This window comes from Trachypithecus francoisi, unplaced genomic scaffold (genome assembly GCF_009764315.1).
Source record: "Trachypithecus francoisi isolate TF-2019V2 unplaced genomic scaffold, Tfra_2.0 Lachesis_group3, whole genome shotgun sequence".
Lineage (NCBI taxonomy): Eukaryota > Metazoa > Chordata > Mammalia > Primates > Cercopithecidae > Trachypithecus > Trachypithecus francoisi.
In genome coordinates, this window is record NW_022681468.1 from 141,370,410 (window position 1) to 141,390,194 (window position 19,785).

At 38.3% G+C, this 19,785-nt stretch overlaps 1 protein-coding gene across 10 annotated transcripts in view; it reads left to right on the top strand.

The window, feature by feature from the left end:
• The window catches only part of CEP152 (centrosomal protein 152), a 130,851-nt gene that overhangs the window by 73,155 nt on the left and 37,911 nt on the right, over positions 1 to 19,785 (top strand). For 9 of the 10 annotated variants that reach the window (XM_033190190.1, XM_033190194.1, XM_033190188.1 and 6 more), the window contains one exon: positions 516 to 1,851. The exons of the other annotated variant lie outside the window; for it this stretch is intronic. In XM_033190190.1, coding sequence (XP_033046081.1) covers positions 516 to 1,537 — 1,022 coding nt within the window. In that variant the 3' untranslated portion in view covers positions 1,538 to 1,851. Of the gene's footprint in view, positions 1 to 515; positions 1,852 to 19,785 lie in introns of those variants that run through there. 10 annotated transcript variants of the gene reach the window in all.

The window sequence follows — 19,785 nt, forward strand, 5'->3', positions numbered from 1 at the left end:
TCTAATTTCATGCTATGTGGCTGCTTGGTCTTTGATCAGATTTAGTGTCTTAGGTAATTAAATCAGAAAGTCTATTTAGCTATTCTAGAAGTGTATGTGTAGGTATTGGGTGGGTGGAGTTCTTTGAGCAAACTTGTCAGAAACTCCATTCTTGATATCAGAATCAGGGCAGGATTGAAAACATTGTGGCTAGATCTTGAAATGCTATAGCATCTATTGCAGAAAATGATAGGTCAGGTGGATAGCAATAATAATAATATGTCAGATTTTAGTAACAAAATTACCAAGCTTTATCTAGTGGATATATGTAAAAGAATATTTTCTCATGTCCAGCATTGATGTATTTTCTTTAAGAATGATTACAGATTATAAGCATTCTTTGGGAATACAATATAAAAACATAAATTTTTTCTTATTTTTAATTTTTTTTTATTTTTTGGTTCAAGGATGAATCTTCCCTTTAAATATTAATTTTCTCTTAATTTCGTGTTTCCTTGCACTGCCCCTAACTTCAGAGATGCTGATTGGAGTTGAAAAATCAAAAAGAAATGATGTGAATCAGAAAATACCATGTTGTATTGAAAGCAAATCAAATAGTGTAAACACCATCACCAGAAGTGTGTGTGAACAAGCTCCCAAGAGGAGGGCAGCTTGTAACTTACAAAGACTGTTAGAGAACTCAGAGCATCGGAGCATAAAGCATGTGGGATCCAAAGAGACACATTTGGAATTCCAGTTTGGGGATGGTAGTTGCAAGCACCTACACAGTTTGCCAAGGAATGTTTCTCCTGAGTTTGTTCCTTGCGAAGGTGAAGGAGGCTTTGGTTTGCACAAGAAGAAAGACCTACTCAGTGATAATGGTTCTGAATCACTTCCACATTCAGCTGCGTACCCCTTTCTTGGAACCTTAGGAAATAAACCCTCACCTAGATGTACCCCTAGTCCTTCTGAATCAGGATGCATGCATATAACCTTTCGCGATTCTAATGAAAGACTTGGTTTAAAAGTATATAAATGCAATCCACTCATGGAAAGTGAAAACGCTGCATCTAAGAAAAGTCAAGGTTTGGATGTTCAGGAACCGCCAGTAAAAGATGGAGGGGAGCTTAGTGACTGCTTGGGCTGGCCTTCCAGCAGTGCAACCTTATCCTTTGACAGTCGTGAAGTATCATTGGTACATGGTAGGCCACAAGGAACTTTGGAAATACCAAATGAATCTGTTAATTCCAAACAGTTTTTACCATCCGGTTATCTTTCAGACACGGAGAAGAGTAATATGATTTGTCAAACAATGAAATGTCAGCATGATCAAACTCCATACCTGTCAGAAGAAACCACATATTTGGAGCCAGGAAAGATCAGTGTGACTCGTGGACACCCATCTCATCATAAGGCTGATGGATTAAAGTCAGATTTCAAAAAACTGAGCAGTACATTACCATCTTCAGTGTGTCCGCAGCCTTCAAGAAAATTAATTGTTCCACTATCTAGCCAACAAGATAGTGGCTTTGATAGCCCATTTGTTAATCTAGACTAATTATGGTACAGTATTTAAGAAGAATCATTAATATATTAAGAAAAATGGAAGGGAAGACCTCATACGGAAAAAAGTTGTGAGCCCTGCCTCTTTTGAGATGTTTTAATAACATCTGTTATATGAGTAAAGCATTCTCCTAAAATTACTTGAGATATTTATATTGCCTTAATATTCCAAAGGCCTGATGGTGTATGTATAATCTGCTTTTGTGTGGTGCTTACTTTTGGTTGCTAAACCATCTATTTTTATACTTATAAATTGACTCACTGTGCAGTGTTAACTTATTTAAATAAACTTGCATATGGTCTATAGAATTGTTATGAATTATTTTGTAGTTCAGAATACAGAAATGTCATATTGGCATCATGTTTGAAATTCACCCAGAAAAAAAACACAAATTTTGATTATTTGTGTGTATTAGTCAGATTTGGTTTTTGAAATTAGTCATGTTTAATGAGACTATAAACTTAATCTATATAGACTTTTCCTAGAAATATCTACTCAAAATTTTGATCTTTGTTTTCAGTTAGAGAAAAGATTTTTTCCAGGGTTTACTACAAAATACGTAGCTGTGTCCTGGTTTTATTATTTAAATATTAGTCTGAATTTTTTTAGTTCTTGCGTTATTTCAGATCACCTGTGACATCCAAAAACTTTGTCTCTTTTATGGCTTCACATTTGTTTTTTCATCTGAAATACGACCTTTTGAAAAATGGAGGTAAGTTTTGTCATGTAGCAAAAAATGTAAAACGATTAGAGTTTTGCATTCATTTATAGTGCAGAACTGGCTAATTAATGCTGTAGGTTAAAGGTTATAATTCTAAACTGAAGAATACTTGCAGAAATGAATGACTACCTAAATACCATTGTTTTTAGGTGAATTCTTTTTCAGATCCCTAGCGATGGATATGAACATTTAGCTGTATGCAAGTGCTTCCGAAAACAGTTAACTATAACTTTCTCTCACATATCCCACACCTACTATATTATGGATTGTATTTGGGGGCTAATGTAGTGTATTTTTCCACCCAGAGCCAGATAACTTAGGTGGTGATGGGGTGATGGCAAGATGCATCCTCCGCCTCCTGATAACCATCTCTAAAAGCAAGAACCTAGAAGGAAAACTTTTTGGACTTGGAAAGCTCTGTCATCTTAACTCTTGACTAGGGATAAATAAGTCTAAACATTGGCCCTGGACTTCAGTGCTTGAATTTACATACAGCTATAGTAAGGAACAAACCATCTTGTCAAAGTCTCACTTGTATTCCTGAAGATACAGTGCCCCTTCTCCAACAGTTAGGCTGTCATCTCTCACTCTAGAAAAAAACTCTAGAGCAGCCAAGTTTATGCTCACTATGGATGTAGTTGGTGCTTGATTGTTTTAAGCCCTGGTTTTTACTAAACTTAGAATCTAGGCTCATTGCTCACCTACCTTTTCCACTTGGTTCAAAATCTATGTCAGTTATTTAAACTCTCAACATTAAGGTTGAAATTGGAAGTCCTCTTGCTTTCTCCTCCTTTTAGAGTATCCTCAATCTTTTTTGATAGTTATAATCTCAATAGGATTAAGTTACTTTATGTCATATATCCTACATCCAGTTGGTTGGAGATAGGGTGTGGTATAGGGTGTATGTCATAAAGTAACCTAATTCTATTATGATAAATTGATAAATATGAAGGTATCAACTTATTAGTGTGCAAATGAAGGGACTACACAACCAAACAATGACTAGTGATGTACATTGGTTTGAAAGGTCATGGCAGAACAAAAAGGAGGCAGGAACCCTGTAGATATCATGATCACGTAAATCCCACTTTGTCGTGATATTTAGTCCTTTTTTTAATGTTGCTGGATTTTTATTTTATTTTATACTATGTTAAAGATTTTCATGTGTATGATCATGAGGGATATTGACCACTTGTTTTCCCATGCTCTCTGTCTTCCTTTGGTAAAAGGGTAATACCAATCCCATAGGATTAGTTGGAAAGTGTTGCCTTGCCTCTGTTTTCTGAAAGAATTGGTGACTATTGGTATTATTTCTTCTTTGTATATTGGATGGAGTTTACTAGGTGAAGGCATCTAGCCTGGGCTGGTGTTGGGGGTGATACAGGAGTGTGCATTTTGAGTAATGTATTTTCTTATTATAGAGCTATTCATAATTTCCATTTTTTCTTTAGTTAGTCTCGGTAGTTTTTGGTTTTGGAGGAATTTGGCTGTTTTATCTAAATTGTCTAATTTGTTGACACACTTGGCCATAGTATTCTCATAATCCTTTAATTTCAGTAGGCTTGATAATGATGTCCCCCTTTCATTCCTGATTTGGTATTCTGTGTCATCTCATTTTTTTCTTAGTCTATCGAAAGATTTATCAGATTTGTTGATTTGTTTTCCCCCAAAGAACTTTTGGGTTCTTCTCTTTTCTCTTGTTTTTCTGTTTCCAATTTCATCGATTTTTCCCTCTTCCTTCTGCTTGCTTTATGTCTAATTAACTCTTCTTTTTTTTTTTAATTTATTTATTTTCGAGATGGAGACTTGCTCTGTCACCAGGCTGGAGTGCAGTGGCGTGATCTTGGCTCATGGCAACCTCTGTCTCCTGGGTTCAAGCAATTCTCCTGCCTCAGCCTCTGGAGTAGCTGGGACTACAGACGTGTGCCACCATGCCCAGCTAATTTTTGTATTTTTAGTAGAGACGTGGTTTCACCATATTGGCCAGGCTCTTCTTGAACTCCTGACCTCAAGTGATCTGCCCACCTCAGCCTCTCAAAGTGCTGGGATTACAGGCGTGAGCCACCATGCCTGGCCCTTCATCTATTCTTAAAGTGAAAGTTTAGGTTATTGATATGAAACTGTTCTCTATTGGTGTAGATGTATAAAGCTTTGAATTTCTCTCAAAGCAATGTTTAAGTTGCGCCTCGTATGTTTCGATATGTTGTATTGTTGTTTTCATTTAGTTCAAAATGTTTTCAAACTTCCCTTGTGATTTTTATTTTGACCCACAAATTATTTAGAAGTATGTTACTTCGTTTCTTAGAATTACAGATCTTCAAAGTTTCCTATTTATTTTTAATTTACTTGTTTTCAGAGAATATACTTTGAATGATTTCCATCCTTTTAAATTTCTTGAGACTTGTTTTATGGCCTGGCGTATGGCCTATTCTGGAATGTTTCACTTGCACCTGAAAAGAATGTATATTCTGCTCTTTTTGGATGGAGTGTTCAAAAATGTCAGTTAAGTTGGTTGATAGCATTGTTCAAGTCTGTTACAGCCTTGCTGATTTTATTCCTATTTGTTCAACTGGTTATTAAGAGTGATCTCTGGCTATAATTGTTAAACTGTTTTTTCTTTCAATTCTGTGAGTTCTTGCTTCATGTATTTTGAAGCTTTGTTGTTAGGTATATACACCTTTATATCTGTTATACCTTTCAGATGAATTGGCCCTTTATTATTTTAAAATATCCCTCTTTGTATCTACTGTATTTCTTGTTTTAAAGTCCGTTTTGTCTATAATTACTACAACCACTCCAGCTCTCTTATGATTACTGTTTGCATGGCGTGTCTTTCTGTTTTTTTCCTTGTAACCCATTTGTATCTCTTAATTTGAAGTGAGTCTCTGGAAGACAGTATATTGCTGGATGTTGCTTTTTTTTTTTTTTGGTCAAAGAAGCTTTGATTGGAGTTTTTAGGTGCATTAAAATTTACTATAATTTTGTTAGGTTTGCATTTTCCATTTTGCTATTTGGTTACTGTGTATCTTTTGTTATTGAATTGCTCTTTTATTGCCTTCTTCTGCATTAAACAAATATTTATGAGGGTACCATTTTAGTTTTTTAAACCTAATTTTTTAGCTGTTTTTCTAAGTGGTATCTCTACTTATTATTATAGGTATCTTAACTTATTACAGCCTACTTCACATGAATATTGATTAACTTCTAATACAATATAGCAACTTTGCCCAGGTTAGCTTCATTTCCTTGCCCCTCCTTTGTGCTATTATGTCTTACATATGTATATATGTGTGTATATATATATATATTACCGTGTTATAATTATTGCTTTATACAATAAGGCAATATGTCTTCTAAAGAATTTAAGAGAAGAAGAAATGTATATTTATAGTCCTTTATATTTACCGACGTGGTAATCATTTCTGCTGCTCTTTCTTTGTTCCCATGGATTCTACTTGCCAGGTCTGTTGTCATTTCCTTTCATCTGTAGTACTTCCTTTAGTATTCCAAGTAAGGCAAGTATTCCAGCAACAGAGTCTCTCAGTCTTTGTTGATTTTGGAATATATTTCAAATTTATATTTGAAGGACAGTATGTGATATATTTAGAGTTCTTGGTTGACTTTTTCCCCCCAGCATTTTGAATATGTCATTCCCCTGCCTTATGTTACCACTATTCATGATGAAAGGACAACTGTTAATTCTGTTGTTCTTTATATATGATGAATTGTTTTTCTTATACTGTTTTTAAGATTTTCTCTTTGGCTTTCAACAGTCTGAACATGATGTGTCTAGGTCTGAATTTGTGTTTATCCTACTTAGAGTCTGTTGAGTTTCTAGGATTTCTAGATTTATCCTTTTAATAAAATTTAGGCAGTTTTTTGGCCAGTATTTCTTCAATTTTTTTTTCAGCCCTTGTTTCCTCTTTCTGGGGCTTTCATATATATTAATATGCTTACCATTGTGTCACAGGTCTTTGAGGCACTGTGCATTCTTCTTTAATCATTATTGTTTTTCATATTGGATAATTTTATTAATCTGTGTGCAAGTGTCCTGATCCTTCTGCCATCCCAATTCTGCTGTTTATTCTATCTAGGAATTTTCATTTCAGCTATCGAAATTTCTGACTCTAGAATTTTCATTTGGCTCTTTTTAAATGGATACATAATAGTTGTACATATTTTTGGGATACACATATTTTGATACATGCCTGCAATGTATAATGATCGACCAGGGCAACTGGGTCATCCATCACCCCAAACAGTCACCCCTTCTTTTTATTGGGAATCTGCCAATTCCTTTCCTCCAGCAATTTTGAGCTTTACAACAAATTATTGTTAACTATAGTTACCCTACTATACTAGAGTGGTTAGTTAATGGATACAAAAATATCATTATATTTGGCTTTTTTTTTTTTTTTGAGACAGGATATCACTCTGTCTCCCAGGCTGGAGTGCAGTGGTGCAGTCATGGCAGCCTTGAACTTCTGGACTCAAGTGATCCTCCCCACTCAGTCTCCCAAGTAGCTAGGACTACAGGTGTATGCCACCATGCCTGACTAATTTTTTAAAAAAATATAGGTAAGGGATCTCACCATATTGCCCAGGCTGATCTTGAACTCCTGGCCTCCCAAAGTGCTGACATTACAAGCATGAGCCACCAGGCCTGGCCACATTTGGTTCTTTAATAGTTACTTATTTTAAAATAGCTACAAAGCAGCTATTACAAATATGTTTTTAAAATTAAGGTAAAATATTAAAAAAATTAAAAACATGACTTTTTTAAACCAGAGATTCATCATTGATCATGTATTCCTTTTTTTCTTTTATTCTAAAAAAAAAAAAATACATGTGCAGAACGTGCGGATTTGTTACCTAGGTATATGTATGCTATGGCGGTTTGCTGCACCTATTGACCTGTCCTCTTAAGTTCCCTCCCCTCACCCCAAACCCCCAACAGGCCCTGGTGTGTGTTGTTTCCTTCTCTGTGTCCATGTGGTCTCAATGTTCAACTCCCACTTATAAGTGAGAACATACAGTGTTTGGTTTTCTGTTCCTGTGTTAGTTTGCTGAGGATGATGGCTTCCAGCTCCATCCATGTCCCTGCAAAGGACATGGTATCATTCCTTTTTATTGCTGCATAGTATTCCATGGTGTATATGTAACACATTTTCTTTAACCTGTCTATCATTGATGGGCATTTGAGTTGGCAATTAGCAAATGTCTTTTCTATTGTGAACAGTGCTGCAATAAACATATGTGTGCGTGTGTCTTTATAGTAGAATGATTCATAATCCTTTGGCTATATACCTAGTAATGGGATTGCCTGGTCAGATGGTATTTCTGGTTCTGGATCCTTGAGGAATCGCCATACTGTCTTCTACAATGGTTGAACTAATTTACATTCTCACCAACAGTGGAAAAGCATTCCTATTTCTTCTCAGCCTCACCAGCAACTATTGTTTCCTGACTTTTTAATAGTCACGTGAGATGACTGGCATGAGATGGTATCTCATTGTGGTTTTGATTTGTATTTCTCTGATGATCAGTGATGTTGAGCTTTTTTTCATATGTTTGTTAGCCACATAAATGTCTCCTTTTGAGAAGTGTCTGTTTATATCCTTTGCCCACTTTTTGATGGGTTTATTTGTTTGTTTCTTGTAAGTATGTTCACATTCCTTGTAAATCTGGATATTAGACTTTTGTCAGATGGATAGATTGCAAAAGTTTTCTCCCATTCTGTAGGTTGCCTGTTCACTCTGATGATAGTTTCTTTTGCTGTGCAGAAGCTCTTTAGCTTAATTAGATCCCATCTGTCAATTCTGGCTTTTGTTGCCATTGCTTTTGGCATTTTTGTCATGATGTCTTTGCCTATGCCTATGTCCTAAATGGTATCTTCGAAGGTTTTTATGGTTTTGGGTTTTATATTTAAGTCCTTAATCCATCTTGAGTTAATTTTTGTATAAGGTGTAAGGAAGGGGTCCAGTTTCAGTTTTCTGCATATGGCTAGCCAGTTCTCCCAGCACCATTTACTGAATAGGAGATCCTTTCCCCATTGCTCATTTTCATCAGGAAAAACATGACTATTTTAAAATAGCAATGATAAGACAATATTCCCTGTTGAGTCATTGTCTTCATGTTTTCATCATTTTTTTTTCTTTTTCATATATTTTTCTGGTAAATATTTTTTGTCTGGTAAGAACACAAGAAGGTAAGATATACTCTTAACAAAATTTTAAGTGCACAATACAGTGTTGTTAACTATACATTCAGTGTTTTACATCAGATCTCTAGAACTTTTTCATCTTAAGTAACTAAAACGTTATACCTGTTGAACAGCAACTCCCCATTTCCCCTAACAGCCACCCTTCTACTCTGTTTCTGTGAGTTTGATTGTTTTAGAAATCTCATGTAAGTGAAATCATGTAGTATTTGTCCTTTTGTGACTTGTAGTCTTTATTCAACATCCAAGAGCATGCATAGCTTTTCTTGACAACTTCTTTCTTTGGTATAAATCGGGCTGTCTGTTTCTTTACATACCCTATAAATTTGTTGAAAACTGGAAATTTTATGTAACATACTGTAGCAACTCTGGATTTGGTATTTGTTCCCCTGGGGGTTGTTATTGCTGGCGTATTATTGTTGTGTTGTTTCATTATTTGCTTAGACTTGATCTGCAAAATCCTCTATGGTGTGTGCCTGCTGATTTCTCCAATGTTGTTTTAATTTGCATTTCTAGTTTTTAGCTGGTCATTTTAGGGGATTTCTATGCATCTGTATTGCTTAATGATTATTCAATTATTGGTTAAAGGTTGTATTCAAAAACCTTGAGTCAGTAGGTGTTTTTCCTCTGCTGATGTGTCTGTGCATTCAATGTTCAGGCAATTTTCCAGTCTTCCTCCACTTTACTTCCCTCTGAGCGCTTCCAGGTCTTCCTGCTCATGTGCACATCCTCATTAGTTCAGGGATATGTGGTGGGCGTGGGCCTTCTTAGAGGTTTTCCCTAGATGTGCACACAGCCTCCCACTCCAGCAGAGATGTGTGGAGAGCTTATTTAGCCCCTTATTTCTAGACTTTCTTCCTGTTAATTTTAAAATTAGTCTGCCCATCTCTTGCCCCAAATGGGGCTGCAATCTCAGACTAGCAGAGCTATGCATCTTCCCTGTTTTTGTCCCTCTAACTTTGCTGTTTTTAACTAACCCTAGTACTGGGTTAGCTCCTTTCCTTCTACTCCAAATCAAGTGAGCCCACTGTAGCAGAGAAGCTGCTAATGTTCACCGTCATTCCTACGCGGTCAGTGCTACCTCGCTGATCAAGCTGGGGAGGGGAATGGGAGCAGCCCCTGGTAGGAACACCTCAGCGTCTCACTGATCTTCCCAAGTTCAGCAGCTTCTTAATTTTGGTTGTTTCCCTTTGGTTGATTTTCGGAGTCCTGAAATGGTTGTTTATGTTCCTTTTCCAGTTTTGTAGTTATTTTTGGGGGGCATGGGGGGAACCTCTTCACTCCAGCATCACCTGAAATTTCCTTGTTTTTATTTATTTGTTACGTACTGGAGTAATCTCTTTTCTGTATATTTACTAATTTTTTCTTTATTTTCCCCAACTTTTTATTTCGAAAATCTTCATAATCTATAGCAAATAAACACCTATATACCCTGCATTTAGATTTACCAATTGTTTACTTTCTACATTTATTTTACATTTGTCTGTAAATATACATACATATGCATATACACAGTATGTATATGTATATAAAAACATTTTTCCTTAACCATGAAGATTATTTGCAGGCACCCTGAGTATTCCTTCCTAAATACTTCAGCATACATTTTCTAAGAACAAAAACACTTTATTTCTTAAATACAATTGTCATATTTAGGACACTGAATATTGATAAATATTTATATACATATACACTTAAAAATTTTTTTTTGTTTAGGAGATGGGATCTTGCTCTGTCACCCAGGCAAGTTGCTGAAATTATTGCCACTGAACTGAACGTTCAACTGTTGGGTTCAAATGATCATCTCCGCTCAACCTCTTGAATAGCTGGGACTGCAGGTACACACCACTGCACTTGGCCAATTTTTAAATATTTTTGTAGACACAGTGTCTCGCTATGTTGCCTGGGCTGGTCTCAAACTCCTGGGCTCAAGCAATCCTCCCACCTTAGCCTTCCAAAGTGTTGAGATTGCAGGCGTGAGCCACTGTGCCCAGCCCACATACATACATTCTATATTCAAATTGCCCTAATTGTGACAATAATGTGTTATAACTTTTTTTAGATCTTTGCTGTTCACCTTCAAGCTGAGGACTTACTGCTTTTCTTCGATTATGAAAAATGCTCAGCCAATAGCTATTCATTAAACAAATATTTATGAGGTGTCAACAACTGACTGTTAATGTTCTAGGGTGATACAGTGCAGAAACTGCTGGCCACCTTTACTACTTTTGTTTTTTTTTTAAGTCAAGTCTCACTGTGTCACCCAGGCTAGGGTACAGAGACACAGTCTTGGCTCATTGCAACCTCTGCTTCCAGGTTCAAGTGATTCTCCTCCCTCAGCCTCCCTAGTAGCCGGGACTACAGGTGTGCACCACCACGCCCGGCTAAGTTTTGTATTTTTAGTAGAGACGGGGTTTCACCATATTGGCCAGGCTGGTCTCAAAACTCCTGACCTCAAGTGATCCACCCCCCTCGGCCTCCCAAAGTGCTAGGATTACTGGAGTGAGCCACCGTGCCAGGCCTACCTTTACTACTTTTAGATACAGAACAGGTAGTACCTTACTTTTCAAGTCCTCAGGAACATTTTATGTTTTAAATGTCTTTTTTCTCTATGTATTTTTTCTGTCATTGTTATATGTTGGTAGATGTTGAGTCCTTCCAAAGTATAAACTTAGAATGCCATCAAGGACCTAAAGTCTGCTTTGCCATTAACTCTGTGACTTAGCTATTTCTGTAGCCTGTCTCGGGCCTCAGTGTTTGCTATTATTAAGGTTTAGGTATATGATTACCTAGAGATTCATGTAAACCAGATTTAAAAGTATGTGAAGGCTGGGCGCGGTGACTCACACCTGTAATCCCAGCACTTTGGGAGGCTGAGGCGGGCGAATCACCTGAGGGTCAGGAGTTCGAGACCAGCCTAGTCAACATGGTGAAACCCTGTCTCTACTAAAAATACAAAAATTAGCCAGGCGTGGTGGTGGGCGCCTATAATCCCAGCTACTCGGGAGGCTGAGGCAGGAGAATTGCTTGAACCCTGGGGGCAGAGGTTGCAGCAAACTGAGATTGTGCCATTGCACTCCAGCCTGGATGAAAAGTGAAACTCCCTCTTAAAAAAAAAAAGTATGTGAAGAATAGTGAGATAGGTAAATTGAGGCTAGAGCATGGATGGTCTTGGATGTCAAAGCCAAAGAATTCGAAATTTGGTTCATAGAAAATGGAGAGTTGTTGAAGTTTTGGTAGCATGATTTAGAAAGATTAGTGAAGCCATATTGTAGGAGGACTTGGAGGAACAGAGGAAACAGCCAAGGAGCCAGGAGGACAGTGTCCAAGGACAGTCAGGCAAGAAACAAGGCCAGAGCCAGGGCAGATGTGGTGGGAATGAAGAGGTGGCGAGGTTGAGAATATGACACTCCCATGCTTCCCAGGACCTACTGAGAAGTACTAGAAGGGATTTAGAGCCTGGGTGTCTGGGAAGATTACTGTGCTATCAGCAGTACTGGGGAATCAAGGCAGGTTGGATTGAAGGGACCATGCCCTCCCTTGAGTATTGAAGTGCTCAGTCCTTTGGTGGGCATAGTCATGAAAACAACTAATTGACAGATACTAACTTAATGGTGAGCATTGTGCCAAGCCCTTCACTAACTCCTTTAATCCTCACAACAGCTCTTTGAGTGAGGCTCTGTATAAGCACTTTATGGTTGGCTAAAATCAAGGCTTAGAGGAGAGAAGTAATTTGTTCATGGTTAACATAAGCTTGCACCAGGCAAAGCCAAAAGTTATACCCAAGTGTTTTTTTTTTATAATAAGCTTTTCATTTGAGAATAGGTTTAGGTTTACCCAAAAGTTGCAAAGATAGTACAGAGTCTCTGTACCTTCCACCCAGATTCTTCTGTTGCTAACGTCTTACATCACTATAGTAACTTTTTCATATCTAAGGAACCAACATTACATTTAAATAAATAAATAAATATATATATATATATATTTTCTTTCTTGTGATGCTAGAGGCCATGGCTTTAATCCCTATACTGTCTTTATTTGGTTTGGCTTACAGGTGAGCCGGAATTTATTTTAAAGGGGAAAGTCCCTTTCTTTTTCCGCTCCTTCCACTTCCCCTCCATGCTTCCAAGCAGGAAAATGAGTTCAGCAGGCTCTTCCACGTGTGAAATCAGTTTAACTTGCTTTCTCAGCAGGATGTAGACAAGCAATAGATCTTACTCTTTAGCAGAGGTTTATAGAATACATTATATGAAGATTATGCTGCAGCTAGAAATTCACCAACACAATGGGAAAGCCTGTAATATAACAGAACCATCTTTTGTAATTTTAAAATTCAACCAGTGATGGTTCATCTTAAAAAAGACATTTAGAAATTTTCTAGTAGTAAATATGCCATTTTTAAATCTTTTGATATAATTGTAACAACATTTCCCCTTAAGGACCAGACCAGGAAATTAATTAGAAATCAAAATGGTAAGCCATCATTAAATAGAAACTTTGTTATTTTCAAAAGTAAGATAAATAAACTGGCTTCTTCCACAAAGGTCAGCAATAATCTCGAAGCTTTGAGAACATCTTAAATCTTGTGCTCTTAAAAATGTTGTCTGGTGAGTAAATTAAGTAGAATCAATAAAACTTTTAAAACATATTTTTGGTTTTAGTTCAGGCATAGCCCTTGTCTGAAATATTTCCTCATTTGATTTCACAATTTTATCAATCATGTTGTATATAGAATGCACTGGATGAAATTCTGCTTCTTATATTTTCCTGACCCTATGCTCTTACACAAACTGTTTCCCTAGGAACAGTTAATAAAAATTGAAACACCCTATTTCACCCTATTCAATAAAAGTTGAAATATCCTATCTGTGTAAGAGCACAGGGTGAACTCAGTTCATGTATTATCACAATGACCCTGTAGGTGTCAATGATTTTATTGACTACCAATTAGTTTTCCTGGAAAAGTTTTTGAAAATGTGGTCCAGTGTCACAATCTGCTCTGCAAGGTCTTCAAGATTATTCATTAAACATTACAATGGATCAGTTATCATATTAAGCTCTGTACCTACACTTTTATCTTAATCCTTCCAACAATTTTTCAAACTAGGTCTTATTATCCTCATTCTATAGATGAGAAAGAAGGGAAGGGACTTATGCAAAGAGTCTCATGTGGCTGAACAGAAGTCCAGGGAAGCTATGGATTTGCTGCAAGGTGGATATGAACTCATTTGCTGGCCAAGCATTATCTACAAATGAAAACAGCAATATATCTCCAGCATCAATATGGCATTGTTTTCAAACATGTGGGGATGCCATTGTTATTGTTAATAAGAGGCCTTTATACTAAAAACGTTTTGGAGTTGCTGCACTGTTCTGAAAAATATCCTGTTAAAATTGGATCAGACCTGTACTGAATAGCTCAGATCTAGTTAGTACAAAGCAGACTTCTCAGGTTAGAAGAGGTAGTGTCTAGGATCAAACTTTGGCATTAAATATGTTGCAAATCTTGATCACCTGCTGGTGAGCCTAGATTCCACATCTGGAAAATGGGAACATATAGTGGACACTGTTGGTTATCTACCCAACGTTATTACCTACTTCTTCCTTGTTGGCAGACTGAGGGGGGCATAGCTGTTACTTCCCCTCATGACTCAGTTTCAACTCTGTTGCTGACTCCTGTTTGGCCTGAGTAATCCCAGTGGCCTCAATTCCTTTTACTGTGACTTGTTTAGGGATGGGCATATGACTCAGTTCTGGACAACGCCATATAAGGGAGAGGCTGCAGGGCTTGTAGAAAATGTTTCTTTCTAAAAAGTATTTAGAACTGACTTAAAATGACAAATGTGCAACTTCTAGATCAGTGGTAAGAACCATTTTTTAGATGTTACTGTGTCTGCTTGTAACACCTGGATTTGCTGCAACCATCTTGCATCACTGTCTTCCAAATGAATAGCTGTTATTAATGTTATTCACAGAAACAAAAAGGCCTCAGGCATCTGGGAAGGACTGGCCTCACACATCATTCATAAGTAAACTCTTCTCTGGCCTCCTATAAACAAGGACATGTCAATTGTTACTTTAGGTCTACGGTCTAAGTCTAGCTCCTAAAACTAAAGCCGCTTGATTCCACATGATGATGTTACTTACAAGCTTGTCTTCCAGGTGCAGAACAAGGACAAGACAACATCATTCATCTCCTCCACCTATCAGAGACAACTGCATAATTGATTCATTCTTTTCTCCCTTTTTTCTCTTCAAACATTCATCTTATCTCTGTTCAATGGAGATTTACTGAGCGCTAACTAAAGTCTCAAGAGAATATAACCATTCGCCTTACCTTCCCCCATTCCTGCATGCCTATCTCCCTTTAAGGAAATTATATACATTCTAAACCTAAAAACCTTCAGGAAAACAGCAACAGATGCGCCTGTGGCTCATGTTTTCCCAAATGCACCCTAAAACTGGTGTAATAAACCCCCATCGATTGAGACTTTTGCCTCAGTCTCTCATTTTGGTTACCAGTTCAAATGAGAATTTTTGCAAAGGAACTTAGGTAACTGGAAAATAATAAGGACTCAATAATCAATGTTAGTTCTGAGTGACAGTGATAAGTTGGTGCTTTTAGTTTCTTCAAGCCCCTAAATCTGGTGTGAAATCTCCCCCACTAAACACTGTCATTTCTTCTACATTGTTTAGTACTCAATAAAAATTGCACATGAATATATCAATCTAGGTCAATATAGAGAAACACAAATTTGTGTTTCCGGAATGCTGGGAGGTTGAGAAACATCTAAAACCAAGTTTTAAGAAAGGCACATTCTTTTCTTCCCCTCAGATAAAAATATATTTGGCCCATTACTCCAAAAAGTAAGCAATACTCCTAACTGGAGAGAGAAAAAATATCTCACCTATTGAAAGCAAATTATCTTCCTCAAGTCACTTCCTGAATAAATACTGTAGGAAGTTTACTTTCAAAGTCCTCTTCCGTGGAGCAAATCAGATTATTTACATGTATTTTCCTGCTCTGAAGAAAAAAACTCTTGAACCCCAGAGGAAAGAAAATCTGTACTTGCTTAAAGTCAAAATACCAAAGAATAAAGAAAGAGGTCTTCTTAGGAGAAATGAAAATTTTTGTTCTTCTCAGAAGAAGTCTTCAAAGATTTTAGAGCAAAATATATATAGGCATGAGAATTGGTATGGACACCATAAGATTAAAAAAAAGACCTCAAAAAATAAGGATGTTTTGGCTTTAGTCCCTCAGAGTAATTAATATGTTGCTGGAGCTGACAAAATCTGTAGCCAGATAGAAACCTGCTAACTTAAAAAATTTGGAATCCTCTAGCCTCCCATCTCTGCCTAAGATCAAGGCCAAACATCTGCTCTCCTCCCACTTCCCCAGCCATCAGCCTGTTTAGAGGAGTCGGGTCAGTTGTCTTGCAGAGAGGGTGCAAAGGTAAGTGGCAGAGGGGCCAAAGCCCAGTGCCAGGCTCAGCTTTCATAATGTGCCCTGTGATGGATACTCAGAGTTCAGAACACCCAGCTTGCCAGAGAGAGGCTTTTGGAAACAACAGAGGATTGACATTCTTCAGTACTCATTTTCCAGCAAAGACAAATATCTGATTATATAATAGAGAAGTTATGTCTTCTGGCACCCAAAGAACTGACCTACAGTGACAAATGTGCAACTTATTAAGTGAATTCCATTGAGCCTGCAACACATACTAGTCGTTTTCTCAAGACACGTAGTTGCTTTACCACCAAGAACCCTTTCTTCAATGGTTCCAGCTGGCAAAACTCACTGTCATTTGGATCTATCGCTTTGTAATCACACAAAGCTTCTCCGTGGGTTTTTCAAAATGAAAATAAGTTGATCTGCTCTGATTTCCCTTTGCTGCCACGATTCTAGAGACCATAGATAATTGTTTAAGCCCAAATCCATAAGACAAGTTTCTGTTGGAGAAAAACCAGGGAAAGAGTCCTTCCGTGATGTATCTTGTATATGCTGGCTCCTCTGGGGTGGGTGCAACTTTGTTTGCTTAATCAGGATGCACACCCTAAGCAGAGACGCCTGGCTTTGATTTAAATGGGTACAAAATGTGTTCCCTTTGTTCTGGAGCTCTCGCTAAAGCTAGTACAGAAACCTTGGCTCTATATGTTATTGGGGTTTCTCCTTTTCCCACAAAGCACATGGGATGGGTGGTCATGGCAATGGTGAGCAGGATTATTGCGGCGCTTTAAGTTAACTGGCACGAATCATTGGTTTACTGAGGAGGAGCAGAATCCTATGTGGAAATACGTTCCCGGGGAGTGTTGCATCACTGTCATCACAGACTGAGCTTTGGAGAGGCGTAGGAAAGGATAGTAGTGGCTGACTCCTCTGTGTGTTTTACTTACACCCAAAGTCACATCACAGGTGCAGCCGAGAGAATGAGCAATATCTATGGTGACAATTCATCAGCAAGTCCACATTTTAAACCTTAATATGTAAAAAGCCCCTTTCCCAGCTCTGGTCCCAGTTGCCTAATTCTCTACCCTTGAAGCAGAATTTGTTACTCAAAATCCATTTTACATGAGTATAAATGAATAAATATCCTTTATTTTACATAAATCTTAGCATAGTATACCTACTGTTCTGTACCTCGCTTATATCAAAAATTTTAAAGCAAGCATATGAATAACATTGTTATGCTTTTTAGTATTAAAAATTGAAGACCTGAAAATAGTGAAAACTAGATCAAAAAAGATTAGCCACTTATACATATAGGGTGGTACTCCACAGATTATTTATAACTGAAGTGTGAGGCAACCTACTAGTGGAAACAGTCTTCCCTTTCCCAAGGAGGGGATGACGACAAAGGAGGACAGAGCTAAACACAGTTGTACCCTGCTAGTCTCCCTTTCCTGCCTACGGCCTCACTTCTTCCCTTCCTCCAGATCTTCCCTCTATGCCTTTCCCAAACCACCCATCCTGCTTCCCCACCAATCTTGTTCCTCTTCTTCTGTCAATCAATCCCTCAGTTCTTTGCATCTACTGTTTTCACCTTCATCCCTTCTACCAGGTCATTCTTCTGGATTCCCTGACTTCGGCCCTTCCTTGCCTTCCAGGTCCTCTTTCTTTAATGGGAGTGGAGGAGCTACCTGTGTCATTGGGGGTCCGAGAAAGACAAGAGTCACAGAAAAACTGAGTCTGGAAAGGGTTATACTGAGCTAGTGGGGGTGTATAGGAGGCACAGGGACTTGAATGAGAACTATGTTCTACTGCCTTCCCTGCCTGCCCAAGTGTAAGAAGTAGTGTTATCAGTTAGGGTTCAAACAGAGAAGCAGAACCAGTACGAGATAAAGATGACTCATATGGATAGACAGATATTAAGGAAGTTACTTATGCAATTGTAGGGGCTGGGTAAACAAGTCCAAAGTCTACAGAAGAGGCAGTCAAGAAGGGAAGAGCACAAGCAAGCTGGGACCCCATGTGCACAGGTCAAAGCTACTGTCCACAGGCAGGGTCTCTGTTCGTGTAGGGCCTTCCAGCCAGTTAAGTCAGGCCCACCCAGGATAATTTCCCTACATAAGGATCACCTGATTAGGAACTTTATTTATACCCACAAGTTCCTTCATCACAGCACTGACATTCGTGTTCGATTGCATAACTGGCAGAAGCATGTGAATGCAACAAAATGGCTGCTGTTTCCTTTGCATCCCCCAACTCTTGCAAGAGAGTATCTATTGTAGCCCAACCTGGGCAGAACCTATTAGCAAGGGAATTCTGGGGAATACAGTTTAACCCAAACAAATTGAGCCACTACAAAATAATCAGAAACAGTTACCATAATGGGCAACTGCTGGGCAAATGCCCCAGTTCTTGCCAGGCCAGACTCATCCTAGAGGAAACTGCAGCTCTGGGCCACTGCACTGCTGCTTCTGCAGTGCTCCTTTATTGGTTGCCCTTAAAGAATGATATAGTGGAAGCGGAACATTCCAATATGCCCTCCCTCCTTCCCTAGAGCTCCCCAGCCCTTCAGAGTAGCACTTCAAGGAACAGTTGCTGAAGGGGAAGAAACTTCTGCTAATAATAATAATAAGCCTTTTCATACATGTTAGAATTGGAACTGTAAGTCAAAGTGGAGATGTTACAGGAATAATTTTGCATCTGCTTGTCAACTGTTTGCTCCTCCAGACCCTCTCTTCATCCTCTCTACCCTTCTCTAGACTTTGGGGCTCTGACAGGTTTGAACTGTATCAACGGTGCTTCCTTATCCTCTCTCCAGCTCCCAGTTGGGTTTGGTCATGGAGTAGCGCTGGCAGGAGATAGGAGGGAAGAAGAAAGTGGAGTCCAGCTGTTTAATTCCCTGGCTTTAACCGTGCAGATTACTTTGGGCTGCCCATGTCCCTAAACTAAAGGGAATTCTTGCTTCAAGGCAGCCTCTGTCCACCAGTGCTTCTCAAGGTATACATAGTGAAGGAACAAGTTTTGTTGTTTTGTTTTCATCACCATTTCCTTATGGACTTACAGTTGAAATCAACTAATTAGGATTTAAACTCTTGTCAGCTGACTCTGAAGTTAGTGATATCCATTCTTTATCATTCTGTAACTACTAGGAAAGTCAGAAATGTGGACACACTCTAGAAATACAAATTAAAGAACATGTGTTCCTGGATTGTCCTGATGCCTAGCCTTCTAGGCTGTTTCTCCAGTAGAGCCTCAGTAGGGGCCACCTTCCTTTTCCTGCCCATGTCCCTCTTTCCCTGAAAATGTCTCTCCCTGAAAACAGGAACCAGGGCCCAGATCTTCTTGGAAAACTTTGAAGAGGTGATGAATTTACTATGTTAAAATTATATTTCTTTAAAGTAAAAGTAGTAAACCAATGGGCCTGGGTCTTTAATAATATTAATGTGAGGGGACCCCCACCTAAGGACTCTTTCCTTCAGCTTTTGGAAATCAGCTCTTGGGGTGGTACAAAGAACTTGGAACAAAGAACTTGGAAATCAGCTTTTGGGGTGCAAAGAACCTGGAACAAGGACAATGTTCTGCAGTCTCTTTAGATATTGAACTACTCAAGGATCAGGAACACTGCAGTCGCTTTTGCCTTTCAGTGAGAATAGTGCTCAGAAGGAAGCTTCTCTTCTGAATTAAGGTTTAGGAGATCTTTTTGGTCACCATAACTTAGTTATAAATAAAAAGAAAACTAGAAATGGAATGGGCATGTTTATTTTAAGGAACTGCTCTTGTTCCATTAGTAAGTGGCTTTAAAGAGTACAAAGACTCCCTAGCCTTAGGCGTGGGGCTTTATTCCACAGAGCAGA